This window comes from Scyliorhinus canicula, chromosome 9 (genome assembly GCF_902713615.1).
Source record: "Scyliorhinus canicula chromosome 9, sScyCan1.1, whole genome shotgun sequence".
In the NCBI taxonomy this organism is placed as follows: domain Eukaryota; kingdom Metazoa; phylum Chordata; class Chondrichthyes; order Carcharhiniformes; family Scyliorhinidae; genus Scyliorhinus; species Scyliorhinus canicula.
In genome coordinates this window covers 1,868,413-1,885,255 of record NC_052154.1, presented here as the reverse complement: position 1 = coordinate 1,885,255, position 16,843 = coordinate 1,868,413, and the positions used below count along the sequence as shown (strand labels likewise).

The window sequence follows — 16,843 nt, the reverse complement described above, 5'->3', positions numbered from 1 at the left end:
TGCCCATTGCTGATCAGCTCACTCTGCTGGTGTGCCCATTGCTGATCAGCTCGCTCTGCTGGTGTGCCCATTGCTGATCAGCTCGCTCTGCTGGTGTGCCCATTGCTGATCAGCTCGCTCTGCTGGTGTGCCCATTGCTGATCAGATTCCCCAGTGCTGAATAAAATCCAGCTCTATATAGGAAACTGAATTGGATCAAATCCAAGGCCCTCAATATCTGAAAATATTTGGGTGAGATTGGGTATAAAGAGTGAACGAGGTTCCAACCCCAGAGAGTTTGTTATATGTTTTATTGTGAAACAGATTAATGTGTGAACATCCTTCCAAATGGGCGCTCGAACTGGATTAAATCACAAAGTGTCCACAAAGTGATTTAAAATGAGAAAACAAATCAGGATTGTCAACCCCAAGGTAATTGTTAGAAATGGTCAGAAATCTCTTCATTGGGCCACTGATCCATTGTTATCCTGAAACATTTCTATTCTCCATAGAGAGGGAGGCGGGGGTCCTTTTGCTGACCTTACAGAAAGGGTTCAGGAAGACGAGCAGGGAGTGAGGAAACACTGAGCATGGGTGTTTAGGATGAGGAGACTGAGTTATAGACAAAGATTCAAGTAGGTGCTGAGCTGCGAGGACAGGCCAAGGTGGAATGAAATGGATATATCTGGAGAAAGTTTGGGAATGAGATCCAGTCCCAGAGGTATCAGTGCAAACTTCCCAGCTTTGCTGTGAGGTAGAGGTTAGAAACACTGTTCCCCAGTGGTCTGACCGGCACATTCAATATCTGTCAGGAAAGGTGGCTGAAGGTCACAGAGAGTAAGACATTTAATTCCTTCCATTGGTGGAACTGTTTATTCCGGAAGCGGAGGAGAGGAAAGGCATTCCATCACGGTGAGAAAATCATCCACCAAATGCAGAAACTAATGGGCTGTGTGACCTTGCCTTGATCCATGGTGTGGAGGTGGAGGTGGAGCTGCGGGTCGGGGTGGGGCTGGTGCTGAGAGGCTTGGCAGGGTGAGACGAGAGTTCCACGGTGATGCCGACAGACGACAGAACACGCAGAGGGTCACAAACTCCGAGTTGTCCTCGTGGCAGCAGGAGAATGGCTTTCCACAATGTGCACACTGAGGAGAAGAGGAGAGACATCATCGGGAGACAAGGCAAAGGATGGCAAATACACTCACACACGCACGCGACACATACACTCGCGCACCCACAGACTTACACTCACACACGCATGCAACACACATATGCACGCACACCCACACACAAACTCTCACACATACACACGCATGCAACATACATATGCACGCACACCCACACACAAACTCACACACATACTCACACACATACGCACGCGCACCCACACACTTCCACTCACACACGCATGCAACATACATATGCACGTGCACCCATACACATACACATACATACTCAAACACACATGCGACACACATACACGCGCACCCACACAGATACACTCACACTCACATGTGACATACACACACACATGCGCATGCACATACACACACACACATATGCACGCACACACAGGCTACTTGTACGCACACACGCCACATCCATACTCATGCACAACACACAAACCGCACACATGCATGCGCACGCATGCCACATGCACACACACACCATACAGGCACCACAGGCACACACAGACACATGCACAGACACCACATACAAACATGCATGCACATACGTGCCACATGTGCACACATACACGCACCACAAGCATACACATGCTACACAGACACAGGCACCACAAGCACAAACAGACACTACATAGTCCATCACACGAACCTGACTCCCATCCATGGACTCCATCTACACCTCCCGCTGCCTGGGGAAAGCGGGCAGCATAATCAAGGATCCCTCCCACCCGGCTTACTCACTTTTCCAACTTCTTCCATCGGGCAGGAGATACAGAAGTCTGAGAACACGCACAAACAGACTCAAAAACAGCTTCTTCCCCACTGTCACCAGACTCCTAAATGACCCTCTTATTGACTGACCTCATTAACACTACACCCTGTATGCTTCATCCGATGCTAATGCTTATGTAGTTACATTGTATATTGTGTTGCCCTATTATGTATTCTCATGTATTTTCTTGAATTCTGTTCAATTCCCTTTTCTTCCCATGTACTGAATGATCTGTTGAGCTGCTTGCAGAAAAATACTTTTCACTGTACCTCGGTACACGTGACAATAAACAAATCCAATCCAATCCAATCCAATATACACACAGACACACGCACACACACCCAGGTACAACATCATCATCGTCAGACCCTCCCTGAAACAAGGATGGCGTCCACTAGTCTTCATGATTCGTGTCCTCGGGCGGTGACGCATCAGGGCCCATGCTGAACCCACAGGTCTTTGGGCAGAGTGGACAAGAGTTGCCCTGAGGAAGAGGGGTCTTTGAGCAGCTGGGGTTCTGCTCTCTCCCCTTCTGCTTGCCAAGTAGAGCCTTCACATTGGTATATCTTTTGTATCTCAGGAAAGTGGAATGGTTGTGGCTCAGCTTACATCTTGGCTTTCCACCAAGACCATCTCAGCTAAAACCTGCAAGGGGTCAGCTGCTGCATGGCTCTGGGTGGATTAGGGGGAGTGAAACCCAATGAAAACACACATTTCAAGTCCTCAATGATGGATCAGGCAGATAAATGAGCCGCATGTGCACATCACAGGAATATTCCCACGCAATTTCTTACAGACAAGCACTCGTAGGCGTGCACACACATACTGCAGATGCACACACACTCTCGAAGGCGTGCACACACACACTCGGGTGCATGCACACACACACAGGCGTCTACACACACAAACTTGCAGGCATGCACTCAGGCATGCACACCTCCCACGCATCCCACAGGTTGATTGACCGTCCCACAGGTACACACCCACCCTCCCATAGGTACATCCCCCGACAGGTACACACCCACCCCACAGCTGCATACATATACACAAGCACACAGACACAAATATATATTAACTAATATCATTTTGAAAGTTCCTAGTTGGACTGTGGGAGGAACCTGGAGCAACCGGAGGAAACCCACAAGGACATGGGGAGAAAGTGCAGACTCCGCACAGATAGTGAGCCGAGGCCGGAATCGAACCCATGTCCCTGCCGCTGTAAGGCAGCAGTGCTAACCATTATGCCGCCCTTGTGGTCCCATTACAGTAAATCTCGTCCGCACCCTCTTCCAGGCTTTGACATCTTTTCTGAAGGATGAAGGGGCCCAGAATTGGACACAATCCTCCAGCTGAGATCTAAGCAGCGATTCAGAAAGGTTTATCATAACATCCCCAATTTTGTATTCTGTGCCTATAAGAATAAAGTGCAGGGTTATATTTGCTGTTTTATCAGCTGTCTCGATTTGCAATGATTAGCAGGAGCTTGGGGAATATTTTCCACCCTCTAATTCAAGTGAACTGAGGTGAATTAGAAGCTGTACCATCCAGCCCAGAGTACAGCACAGATCGGCGATGTGAAGTGAGAGAGTGCGGGGTCGGCCTGGCTCAGTGACAGTCTGCTGTGAAAACCTGAAAATTAACTGTGTGATTACTGACAGTCTGAAAATAAAGCTCCCGTCACACAGGAAGAGAGGAAAGTCGCTTCCTTCCCCTGTGCTAAACAGAGAAGAGATCAGACCCCCAAACCTGCAGAACTTTCTCCCCGTGTGCCCTCCATTCAGCTTTGACGGCTGGAACCTGGTCAATGTTCTCAATGTTCCACAGACGCACAGTAGAATCCTAGAAAATATGGAATAGGTGAGAAAAAGCAACCTAGAAACCGCAAATGAAGGTCTTAGAAACAGAGCTAGGTTCCGATAATTAAACAACTGCATTGAGAGCAGAGACAGAAGGTGTGATTGAACAGAAACATTTCTGTCTCATTTTGGGTGTGATTGGCTGGGTGTTTCTCGGTGACCAGGTTGATGAGATCACAGCCCATATTTAATGGCACCCAGTGCCAGAAATGGGCCCCCACGGGCTTCTCGCCATTACTGTCTCCCTCGCCGTCTGATTCACCAGTCGCATGCTTCAGCATCTTGCCGTGCTGCCCTTGTCTGCCGTGAGATTCATGAGGGGATATCAGCGACATTCCAGCGAGTGTATAGCTGATTGGAGTCGCAACGGCTACGGGCACAGGAGATGATGCCAACAATGTGAGACATTTCCCAGTGTCATGTGAGAGTAACCTTTAAGAAATGGGTGTTTATAAATGGGTGTGTATATAAGTAGCTGTAGTGAGAGTACCTTTAAGAAATTGGTGTTTATTACTGCACTGATGTCAGAGAGTGGGTGGAGCTGTGCTGTCTGTCAGCTTTTTACTTTCGTTTTAGGCTGTTTGCTGCAGGGTGTGTTTTAGTTTCGTTTTCAGAGCTGGATAGCTGCAGTCACAGCCAGAAGGTGTATTAGAGTCTCTCTCTGTAACCTAAAGACTGTAAATCGATCCTAGTGATTTAAAACTAATAACAGTAGTGACTTTAACCTGATGTGCTTCTGGTAAAAGGTGTTTTAAGTCTTATGGATGTTAAAAGGAAAGCTTAAAGGATTACTTAGTGTTATATTCTTTGGGGGTTGTATTTGAATTAATGGTTCCTGAGATGTTCACTGTATGTTTTAAATCAGTGTTCATAGAATAAACATTGTTTTGCTTTAAAAAATACTTTTCCATTTCTGCTCTGCCACACCTGCAGAGTGTTCCGTGTGCTCCCCATACCACAATCTATTAAAAGTTGTTGGTCAGGTGAACTCCATGATACACTTTGGGGTTCTCTAAACCCTGGCCCATAACAAATTGTGGGCTCGTCCGGGATAAAATTCTACCTATTTGATTGGCTTAGTCAACTTAAAGACAGTGAGGGGTGAGCATATTGTGGTTGCTTTTCAGGTGTGGTATTTCAGTTTAAGTAGGGCTTGTGTTGTAGACAATGCCTCTTTCAGAGGCTCTGAAGGTTTTGGGGGTGGAGACGGTCACACGAAGTACCTTACGGACAGAGACTAATAGCAGACTGTTAGATTTGGCAAAAACATTAACATTACCTGACCAAATGCGAAAAGGTGAAGTAATTATGGAGGTCGCTAAGCATTTAAAGTTGCCTGAGATACAGTTTGACTCATTGGAAATGGCAAAAATTCAGTTACAAATTAAACAAATGGAACATGAGAAAGAATTAAAGCAGCTTGAATACGAGAGAGAGAGGAAAAAGAAAGAGAAAGAGAAAGAGAGAGAGGAAAAAGAGAGTGAAGAAAGGAAAACAGAAAGAATAGTCCTAGCAGAACAAAAAGAAAGAGAAAGGGAGATACAGATAAGGGAAAAAGATAAAGAGAGTTTGAACTTCAGAAAATGGCCATGAAACATGACAGTCAGTTAAAATTGGCAGACGTAAAGGGAAACGTACAGTTGGATGATAGTGATGAGGATAGTGAGAAAGAGCATCATAGTCGAAGGCTTGGTGGGGATCTATTTAAATATGTCCAAGCATTGCCAAGGTTTGATGAGAAGGAGGTAGAAGCCTTTTTCATTCCATTTGAGAAGGTGGCTGAACAAATGAAATGGCCATAGGACATGTGGGTATTACTGATTCAAACAAAGCTGGTAGGTAGGGCTAGTGAAGTATTTGCATCACTACGAGAAGAGGTATCTGAGACGTATGAGGAGGAGAAAAAATTCCATCTTAGGTGCATATGAACTAGTGCCTGAAGCCTACAAAGGTTTAGAAATTTAAGGAAAGAATTTGGTCAAATATACATGGAGTTTGAAAGGATCAAACAGAGTAATTTTGATAGGTGGATAAGGGCTTTGAAAATAGACCAAAAGCTGAAGCTCTCAGAGAAATTATACTTTTGGAGGAGTTTAAAAGTTCAATTCCTGATGTAGTGAGAACTCACGTGGAAGAGCAGAGGGTTAAAACTGCGAGATTAGCAGCAGAAATGGCAGATGATTATGAATTAGTTCATAAACCAAATCTTGGTTTCCGACATAAGTTTCAACCTGTGAGGGATAGAAACTGGGGACATGAGAAATATTCAAGTGGTAAAGGTAAAGGTGATCTGATGGGAGATAATAAGGAGAGTGTACCTCAGATTAAAAAAGAAATCCAGGAGGGTGGAAAAGAAATGAAAAGTTTCAAATGTTTTCACTGTAATAAATTAGGCCATATAAAGTTAGTGTTGGTGGTTAAAGAAGGCTAATGTGGTAAAACAGGATAAGACAGTGGGGTTTGTTAAAGTGGTAAAGGAAAGCCCAAGTGAAGCGAAGGATGTGCAAAATATTGTACAGCCTGATCAAGAGGTGATTGATAAGAAGGTGCCAGATCTCTTTAAAGAATTTACTTGCGTGGGTAAAGTTTACTCATGTGTATCAGGAGGAGCAGGTAAAGAAGTCACAATTTTAAGAGATACGGGAGCTAGTCAATTTTTAATGGTAAGAGATGAGGAGATGTGTAGTTTGGGATGAATATTGCCAGAAAAGATGGTAATATGTGGAATTCAGGGTGAGAGGAGTAGTGTTCCATTATATAAGGTCAGGTTGGAAAGTCCAGTGAAGAGTGGTGAAGTGGTAGTAGGAGTAATAGAGAAACTATCTTGTCCAGAAATACAGTTTATCTTGGGTAATGATATAGCTGGATCGCAGGTGGGAGTGATGCCTACTGTGGTTGACAAGCCAGTGGAAAATCAGACAACTGAAGTGTCGAAGGACAAATATCCTGGGATTTTTCTTTTTTTTTTAAATTTAGATTACCCAATTATTTTTTCCAATTAAGGGGCAATTTAGTGTGGCCAATCCACCTACTCTGCACATTTTTGGGTTGTGGGGGCGAGACCCACGCAGACACGGGGAGAATGTGCAAACTCCACACGGACAGTGACCCAGAGCCGGGATCGAACCTGGGACCTCAGCGCCGTGAGGCGGTTGTGCTAACCACTAGGCCACCGTGCTGCCCTATCCTGGGATTTTTCTGGATTGTGGAGTAACAAGGTCGCAAAGTCACAGGTTAAGACAATAGGAAAAATCAAAGAGTGAAGATGACTTGGAAGTACAATTGTCAGAAACGATTTTTGATCAGATGGTTGAAAAAGAACAAGAACAGGTGGAGGATGAGGCGGATATTTTCAGGAAAATTGGCGGAGTTACAACAGAAAGATATAGGAATAAAACGGACATATCAGAAAGCATACACGGAAGAGGAATCTGAGTGTATACCAGAATGTTATTACCGTAAATGTGATGTCTTGATGAGAAAATGGAGACATTTACATATGCAGGCGGATGAAAAGTGGGCAGAAGTTCATCTAGTAGTATTGCCGGTAGGGTATAGAAAGGAGGTGTTGTGAGTTGCACATGAGGTACCAGTGGGAGATCATTTGGGAATAAGGAAAACTCAAGCTAAAATCCAGAAACATTTTAATTGGCCTGGACTACATAAAGATGTAGTTAAATTTTGTCAATCATGTCACACATGTCAAGTGATAGGGAAACCTCAAGCAGTGATAAAAACCAGCGCCCTTAATATCCATTCCAGCATTTGACAGGGGTCCTAATTGATTGCGTAGGACCACTTCCTGAAACAAAATGTGGGAATCAATATCTTTTGACTATAATGGATGTGTCTACTAGGTTTCCAGAGGCCATTTCAATACGTAATATTACAGTTAAAAAGATTGTGAAGGAGTTCCTTAAATTCTTTACTAGATATGGACTACCCACAGAAATTCAATCGGATCAAGGATCGAATTTTACCTCAAGGTTATTCAAAGAAGTTATGGATAGCTTAGGAATAAAACAATTTAAATCAACTGCGTACTATCCAGAATCGTAGGGAGCGTTAGAAAGGTGGCATCAGACATTAAAGACAATGTTGAGGGTTATTGTCAAGATTATCCAGAGGATTAGGATAAAGGAATTCCATTCGTACTGTTTACAATTAGGGATGCACCTAATGAATCAACCAAATTCAGTCCTTTTGAACTAATTTTTGGTCATGAGGTAAGAGGACCACTTAAATTGATTGAGGAAAAATTGATGAGTGAGAAATCGGAAATTACATTATTGGATTACATGTCAAATTTTAGGGAACGATTAAATAGAGCAAGTGAATTGACTAGACAACATTTAAAAGTTGCACAAAATGTGATAAATGGGTAGCGAACAAAAAATCCAAAGTTCGCAGTTTTGCCAGTGGAGATAAAGTTTCAGTGTTGTTACCAGTGGTAGGTGAACCTTTAAAAGCTAGGTTTCATGGACCTTATCAGATGGAAAGGAAATTAAGTGAGGTGAATTATGTGGTAAAAACGCCGGATAGAAGGAAAACTCACCGAGTGTGTCATGTGAATATGCTTAAAAGGTACTTTGAAAGGGAAGGAGAGAAGAAGGAGGAGGTGTTAATGATTCTAACTCAAAATGACGAACCAAATCCAGATGACTGTGAATTTGACAACCCTCAAATTAAATTGGAAAATGAGAATGTTCTTAAAAATTGGGATGAATTGTTGAGTTACCTTCCAGAGGAAAAACGAACTGACCAGAAAGAAATGAAAATGAAAATGAACCAGCCTCCGTACCAGCCTCCCTGAACAGGTGCCGGAATGTGGCGACTGGGGGCTTTTCACAGTAACTTCATTTGAAGCGTACTTGTGACAATAAGCGATTTTCATATTTCCAAACTGGATTTACTTAAAGGTTACTGGGAGGTACCTTTATCCGAAAGGGCAAAGGAGATTTCAGCTTTTGTGACTCCAGATGGTATGTACCAATTCAAAGTTATGCCATTTGGCATGAAAAACGCCCCAGCAACATTTCAACGGTTAACTAACAAATTCGATTCAGGATTACCCAATTGTGCGGTATACATCGACGATATGGTAATTTTCAGCCAGACATGGAAAGAACACTTAAAACATCTGATGGAGTTATTCGATCAACTTCAGGAGGCGGGTTTGGTGATAAACCTAGCCGAAAGTGAATTTGGAAAAGCCCAAGTCACTTTCCTTGGCCATACAATTGGACAGGGTTGAATGGTCACATGGGATGTGAAACCAACAGTTATTGAGGAGTTTCTGATACCCTCAAGACGAAGGGAAATAATGCGAGTTCTTGGCATGAGTGGATTTGATCGAACATTTGTGCAAAGGTTTTGTGATTGCTCCACTGATGGACTTGCTGAAGAAGCTTAGAGAAATGGACGGATCGTGCAGAGACCTTCATGTTCAAAGAGACTGTCAATTGAGAAGGATTTCAGTTGGAAGAAGAAAAACAATTTAATAAATGGACTATATTATTATACCTATTTGCGTGTGTTGTTTTTTGAAACGAAAAAGTATATTTACTGTGTGCATTTCTTAAAGTATAGTGAAAACGTGAAAAATGAAACCATCTTGAAGTTGATGGGTTTTTTTCTTGGGGGGAGGTGGCATGTGAGAGTAACCTTTAAGAAATGGGTGTTTATAAATGGGTGTGTACATAAGTATCTGTAATGAGAGTACCTTTAAGAAATGGGTGTTTATTACTGCAGTGATGTCAGAGAGTGGGTGGAGCTGGGCTGTCTGTCAGCTTTTTACTTTCGTTTTAGGCTGTTTGCTGCATGGTGTGTTTTAGTTTTGTTTTCAGAGCTGGATAGCAGTCACAGCCAGAAGGTGTATGAATCTCTCTCTGTAATCTAAAGACTGTAAATCGATCCTGGTGATTTAAAACTAATAACAGTTGTGGCTTTAACCTGATGTGCTTCTGGTAAAAGGTTTTTTAAGCCTTCTGGATGTTAAAAGGAAAGCTTGAAGGATTACTTAGTGTTGTATTCTTTGGGGGTTGTATTTGATTTGATGGGTGCTAAGATGTTCATGTATGTTTTAAAAACTTTAACTTGAGTTCGTAGAAGAAACATTGTTTTGCTTTAAAAAATACTTTTCCATTTCTGCTCTACCACACCCGTAGAGTGGGCCGTGTGCTCCCCATACCACAATCTATTAAAAGTTGTGGGTCAGGTAAACTCCATGATACACTTTGGGGTTCTCTAAACCCTGGCCCATAACACCAACACAGGTAGATATTGCCATGGCACTGCAGAGCATGGTTCAGTCACTGAGGAACATCTCTGAGGGTGTTAACGCCATGGTCCAGACAATGGGGAACCACCAGGACTGGCTGAGCCAGATGCCGCAGAGGCCTCTGGAGCTCACTCCAGCTGCCCTCCGTCCCATGGAGACCCCCAGGGCCTGCATCAAGGAGACGATGGCAGTCATTAGTTCCTCCGAATCCTCCCTTCCTGACACTGACGCATCTCAACAGCAGCGGGCAGTACAGGGTGGCGCAGTGACACCAGTAAGTCGGCTTCAGGCCCTCCAGTGGACGTCCGCTAATGGCATCCAAGGCCACAGACCACAGAAAGTAGCAGGCTACCTCCACCTCTGATGTGCATCCTGGGGACACAATGAGACATAGCCCTAGACCACGAAAGATCAACTAGAGAAAGGATTAGTAAGTGGACACTGGGTTGAGAGGGAAGCACTATTTGTAGTTGGGCGGAATGGAAATGTTAAATGTTCACATTTAAAACACCTGATACATGTGAAGCCTCTGTCACATTAATGTTCACAGTGGGCTGCCTGCACCCCACTCCCTGTTGTCCTCTGCTCTTCCCACCCTCCGCCTCCCGGGCACAGTGGGCCAAGATCAAACATCCCCCATCCTATCCCCATAACCCTACCTAACATTTGGACATTAAGGGACAATTTATCATGGCCACCTAACCTGCACATCTTTGAACTGTAGGAGGAAACCGGAGCACCCGGAGGAAACCCACGCAGACACAGGAAGAACGTACAAACTCCACGCAGTCACCCAAGACCCAGAATTTAACCCGGGTTCCTGGTGCTGTGAGGCAGCAGTGTTAACCACTGTGCCACCGTGCCTATCCTGGCATGGTTGTTGGGGGGGGGGGGCTGTAGTGGAGGGTCAGGGAACTGTACGGAAATGGGCGAAGTGGGTGAGAAGGGATTGTGGGTGGGGGGTGGATTTGGGGGAAAGGCGTGAACTGACGGACAAAGTCTCCTGCTATGAGAATAAGCCGAGGATGAGGGCCTGTCTGACCCTACGGGCATGCCAGATCCTCACTGTCACCTATCCTCCTGAGGCTCCTCCCCGGGCTTGTCCTCCAGCCTCTCCTAGTCTGGCTCCCCCCCATCCCTCTTCCTCCAACATGTCGCCCCGCTGCTGTGCCAGGTTGTGGAGGGCACCATCAGAGGGCCCAGGCATCGCAACTGCATTTTGAACAGTCTGATGCACCACTCAATGACAGCATGGGTGGCAACAAGGACCTTGTTCTATCACGCCTGCGTCTCAGTCTCCAACCCCCGCACTGGCATCATCAGCCAGGACCTCAGTGGATATTCCCTATCCCCCCAAGAGCCAACCTGTTATCCTGGGGGGATCCTCGAAGACGCCGGGGATAGCCGGGTCTCCCAGGATGTCGCTGTCTTGCACAGGCCCTGGAAGCGGCACACATGTGCATGGCCCAGAGGTGGTGGTTGCAAACAAATTGAAGATTCACGAAGTGGAACCCCTTCAGGTTAATGAAGGGCACTCCCTGATGCCACGATGTGCGGAAGGCAACATGCGTGCCATCTATTGCCTCCTGGCGCTGGGGTATCCTGGCAATGGCAGAGAATCCTGCAACCTGGGCAACTTGGTGCGCCTGGTCCAGCTGAAGGTTGATAATATCTGATGCCCGGGCAATCAGGGCATCCGTGACCTCACAGATGAACCTGTGGGCTGTAGCTTGAGAAATGCTGTACAATTCCCTGGAATGAACCGGTTTCATAGACGTTCAGGGCTGTGTTGACCTTCACAGCCACCAGGAGCAGCTGTTCTCCTCTTCCATGGGTGCCAAGTCTTCAAGAATGTGGCACAGGTGCTGTGTTGTCTGTTTGTTGAGATGAAAGTCTCCTGTGGCACAAGCTGTCCGTCATCTCCTCGCAAGGGAGATGGTGGCGTAGTGGTATTGTCACTGGACTAGTAATCCAGAGAACCAGTTGCATTCAGTTTGAGGGCAATTAGGGACGGGCAGCAAATGCTGGCCTTGCCTGTGACACCCACATCACATCAAAGAATAATGAAAAATAGACCAATGACGTTTTTACACTTTGGGCCGTTGCTGGCGTCCCCCTCTGGGTTTCTCCTTGGCCTGAAGGTGGCCGGGTCTTCAGGATGTATGGTGCCCCCCCTGCAGATATGATGGGATCAGAGCTAAGTTCTGCAATCCTGCCACATTCAGGCAGGAATGTTCCCTTCCAGTTGGGGAACACTTCAACAGACAAGGGCATTCAGCCTCTGATCTCCGGGTAAGCGTTCTCCAAGGCGGCCTTCAGGACGCGCGACAACGGAGAATTGCCAAGCAGAAACTGATAGCCAAGTTCCACACACATGTGTACGGCCTCAACCGGGACCTGGGATTCATGTTTCATTACATTCACCTCCCCACCATCTGGCCTGGGCTTGCAAAATCCTACCAACTGTCCTGGCTTGAGACAATTCACACCTCCCTTAACCTGTGATTATCCCTCTCTCCAGTTGCTCCGTTTGGACCTGTAAAGACTTATTACCTTCAAAGACTCGCATTCAAGGTATCATCTTGCATTATTGACTTTGTCTCGAAAAGCTGTATTGTGTAACCCACCTCTCCACTCACCTGAGGAAGGAGCTATGCTCCGAAAGCTAGTGATTCCAAACAAACCTTTTGGACTTTAACCTGGTGTTGTAAGACCTCTTACTGTGCTAACCCCAGTCCAACGCCGGCATTTCCACATCATGTATTCCATAGAGTTTTTGAAAAATGTGGGACCGTAATTGAATCTGACTAAATTTTTACAGGGCAGGATGGGATAAATGTGGAAAGTATGTTTCCCCTGGCTGGTGAGTGTGGAACAAGGGAACACAGTCCCAGAATAAGGGACTGGTCAATTTTAAGACTGAGATGAGGAGGAATTGCTTCACTCAGGGGTGGCGAGTCTTCGGAATTCTCTAGCCCAGAGAGCTGTGGAAGCTGAATTATTGAGCAGGTTCAAAACAGAAATCGATTGAATTTTTCAGACTAATAACATTAAGCGATATGGAGAAAGTGGCGCTGAGGTGAATAATCAGCCATGATCTAATTCAGAATTTTCAAAGTGTGGGTCGTGACCCATAGGTGGGTCATGGCGGGCATTGAGAGGGTTATGGAGTGATCAGTCACAGCATTCCCCGTGTGGTCCCGATTGAGGGAGAAGCACCCCAACATCCGTTACCGGTATTTTTATTGAGAATAGCGGCTGCTACCGGCTTTATAATGAGAATGAAACGAGGCTGTGTGCAGTCTTCCAACCATAAGAGGCAGCAGTGAGCAGATCAGCACTAGTTGCACGTCCACTTGGTGTCAAGCTTCCTCTACATACGTGCTTTTGACGCAAAAGCACGGGGGAGAGCTTCTTCCATTTCCTAGCTGATAGCAAGCAAGGCAAGAGGACTGTGAACATGGATTGTTTTGTTACAAAAGCTGGCCAGAGACACAAATAGGCAGAGTACTACTGGCCAAGATCTCTGTTACATGAGGGAGCTATTAGGAAATTGCATCCAGAAATGATATCCTAATGTAGCAGGCAATTTAGGAGTGAAACAGACTGCTGGGGGAAAAAGTTCTGCTATCACAGAGGCAGAGGGATACGACCCAGCTGGCCTAGTCATAATATTCAAGGCTATGGGTCAAGTGCTGGCAAATGGGATTAGGGAGGCAGGTCAGGTGTTTTTCATGTGCCGGGGCAGAATTGATGGGCCAAAGGGCCTCTTCTGCACTGTATTATTCTGTGATTCTGATTCTGCGGTTACATTGTCCCAGTCAGACTTAAACTCGTTAGTGGGAATTTGCAGGATGCCCCAGATCCATTGTGCTTCGGGGCACTCTTGTCTGACCAGCTATTAGCCCATTACCAGCCTCCCCGGAAAGGTGCCGGAATGTGGGGACTAGGGGCTTTTCACAGTAACTTCATTGAAGCCTACTCGTGACAATAAGCGATTTTCATTTTCATTTTATTTTCATTACAGAGTCTGATGGCCTCTTTGTCCATCAATGGGAGGTTAGTTGCATATCAATAGCATGGCTCTATTCTTTTGTATAAAGGGGAGTGGGCAATCAAACAACCAAGATAATTATGATGGGTTGAAGCCTGGAAACCCCAGAGAATCGAGAGAGAGAGAGAAAGAGAGACAATCAGAGAGAGAGAGAGAGAGACAATCAGAGAGACAGACAGACAGAGAGAGAGAGAGAGAGAGAAAGAGAGAATGCTGCTCTGAACAGTTACAGAGGAGAAGGCCTTGGAAATCAACTGAAAGTTGCCACCGAGGCAGGCATTGGAAAAGAGTTCTGAACAAATTTCCCCAACAGAAAAAAAATTGCTTTGTAAAAGTATTGCCTTTATCTACCTGCGTAAGTGGCATGAGAACTGCTTGTTTTGTAAAGTGAGAAGTAATGTCTTAATTTAGGAAACTACATGTTACCTGGTTTTGTTAGGGTTGAAGTTTAAAAGTTTAAATATTGTTTTCTTTTCTTCTTTTTTAATAAAGTTTGTTTTACAATAACCAAACCCTATTTCTTATATTATCACTCCTGGAAGCCATGATGTGGAGATGCCACGTTGGACTGGGGTGAGCACAGTAAGAGGTCTTACAACAGTCTCGATGCTGCGCTCCGAAGCTCGTGTTTGAAACAAACCTGTTGGACTTTAACCTGGTGTTGTAAGACTCCTTACTGTTACAACAGTCTCAGGTGAGGAAGGAGCATTGCTCCGAAAGCTAGTGATTTGAAACAAACCTATTGGACTTTAACCTGGTGTTGTAAGACTTCTTACTGCACTCCTGGAAGAGTTGATCTTTCCACGTTGTCTTGAAACTTAAATAATGTACGGCTCTGGTTCTGTTGGGAGGTGACTAAGCATGGGTAACAACCCCACCTCTGAAACTGTTGGGAGAGAGCTGCTCAGGAGAGCCCACTGCAGGGCAGAGCAGTGCTAGTGTTAGCTCTTTACAAAGCTCTGGTCCTCTGGTAACTGCCTGCAAAGAAGAAACTTAACTCGAGAACAAAGAAGTCGAAAGATGATTTCTTGAAGTATGGTTTTGTCAATAGTGCCAATGCAAATAAGGATGCGGAGCCCAAGTGTTTTATATGCAGGGAAGTACTGGCGAATAAGAGGAGAAGTTTCAGATTTTGAAAGAGAACTGGTGGGTGAAAAATTCATTTTGAGGTTGAGACTCTAGAGTCAGTTATTAACTTACAGCTGACTCCAAATATAAAGACTACGCTGCTGTAGCTGACCTGTGACAGCACATTAAAAACACGGCAAAAGCCCAAGAGGCTACCAGCATGCTGAAGTAGCATCTCCCAGGAGAATCCAGTGGCGAGTAAAATGAGCATTTTGTTGCTATGGCCCTTCGTGACGACCTACATGTGCGAGGTTGGATTTTCCATTTTCATAAAGAAGACGGCACAAAGGAACCGGCTGAAGTCTGCACCTAATATGCACATTGCCCTCTCCTCCTGTGAACCTGATTGGAATGAGATCATGAGGACCAAGCAGGCTCCCCTTTCGCATTAAAGGTAAGCAAACGTGGCGTGGGTCTCGATGGTCAGCCGGTTGGCAAACCTGGGTCACAGGAAAAAAAGTTTGAAAAACACTGATCTAATTGAATAGCAGAGCAGGCCCAGTAGACCAAGTGACTGAATTGTGCTCCTATAGTCCTAAGTCTTTGTGGTTTTATCATGCTCTTGTGAAGTTACAGAGGTCACAGGTTTGGAATATGCTGTTGAAGGAGCAAGTCTTGTACAAAGTAGATGAAAATATTCTAAGTTATCACAAATAAAGTCACTACCTTACAGGCAGAGAGAATCCACTTGTTATTCGAGGAAATTGCAACATCCATTACCCAGTCCTTGTGATCCTGTTGAGAGGGAGACAGAGAGTGAGAGTAGAGAAACTGGGTAAATGGTAGCAGATTAATACCAAATTGTTCCAGATTTCCTGTTTCATATCGTTCCAAAAATTCACCACCCAGATGTCTCTGGAGTTATACAGCACAGAAACAAGGCTCCTCAACCCAACTGGTCCATGCTGGTAGTTAGGCTCGTCCCACCCTCTATTTCATCTCAGCCCATCAGCTTATCCAGCTATTTATTTTAAACACTTTTCATCCAACTTCCCTTAAATATATCCATACCATTCACCTCAATCACTCCCTGTAGCAGTGAGTTCCACATACTCACCACAACCTTTGTAAGGAAGTTTTTGTTGATTTTCGATTGGAGTTATTATTATCTTGTTTTAAGTCCAATTCCCTTTTGAATGTTCTCCCTTTGCCTTTTTCGGCATCACATTTCAGATCACAACAAACTCGCTTTGTAACTTCTTCTTTGGTTCTTTGTCAATTATTTTTCAAATAATTACCTCCATTAGGCTTCCACCCCTTGCCAAAGTATTGAAACAGCTCTTGGCAAAGTCACCTCTCACATCCTGTGTGACTGTGACAAAGGTATACTTTCCCCCCTTGCCCTTTCCACCCTGTCTGCAGCCTTTCACATGATTGATCACACAATCCTCCTCCAACACCTCATCCCTGCCGTCCAGATGGGTGGAACTGCACCCAACTGACACTGAGCTACTGAAGGAGATATTAGGGCAGGTTAAAATAATGCTTCATCAAAGTGGTAAGTTTTAAGGAGTGTCCTAAAGGAAGAGAGGAGTAGGGAGGGAAGTCCAGAGTTTGGAGTCCAGGCAACTGAAGGTATGGGCGGCA

The 16,843-nt window shown here is 45.1% G+C and overlaps 2 protein-coding genes across 2 annotated transcripts in view; both read right to left on the bottom strand.

Annotated features, from left to right (window-relative positions):
* Positions 1-267: 267 nt before the first annotated feature.
* On the bottom strand, positions 268-15,987 carry LOC119971055 (WD repeat-containing protein 88-like). Its single transcript, XM_038806181.1, has 3 exons — positions 15,923-15,987; positions 3,685-3,777; positions 268-1,124 (listed from the first exon to the last, which is right to left on the bottom strand). The coding sequence occupies exons 1-3, from the start codon at positions 15,971-15,973 to the stop codon at positions 921-923; spliced, it is 348 nt and encodes a 115-aa protein (XP_038662109.1). The 5' UTR covers positions 15,974-15,987; the 3' UTR covers positions 268-920.
* LOC119972011 (uncharacterized PE-PGRS family protein PE_PGRS46-like) overlaps positions 15,973-16,843 on the bottom strand; it is a gene marked incomplete at its 5' end in the record, with an annotated part of 3,473 nt that continues 2,602 nt past the window's right edge. The window contains one exon of the mRNA XM_038808434.1: positions 15,973-15,991. Within this exon, the coding sequence (XP_038664362.1) occupies positions 15,973-15,991 (19 nt within the window). The remainder of the gene's footprint in view (positions 15,992-16,843) is intronic.

Bases quoted from the DNA above. Each gene is read 5' to 3' on its own strand.
- LOC119971055 (XM_038806181.1), bottom strand. From the start codon at position 15,973: ATGGATGTTGCAATTTCCTCGAATAACAAGTGGATTCTCTCTGCCTGT. The intron at 3,778-15,922 runs GTAGTGACTTTA...CATATTTTCTAG, and splicing joins GGATTCTCTCTGCCTGTAAG to GATTCTACTGTGCGTCTGTG. The intron at 1,125-3,684 runs GTTTGGGGGTCT...TCTTCTCCTCAG, and splicing joins ACGGGGAGAAAGTTCTGCAG to TGTGCACATTGTGGAAAGCC.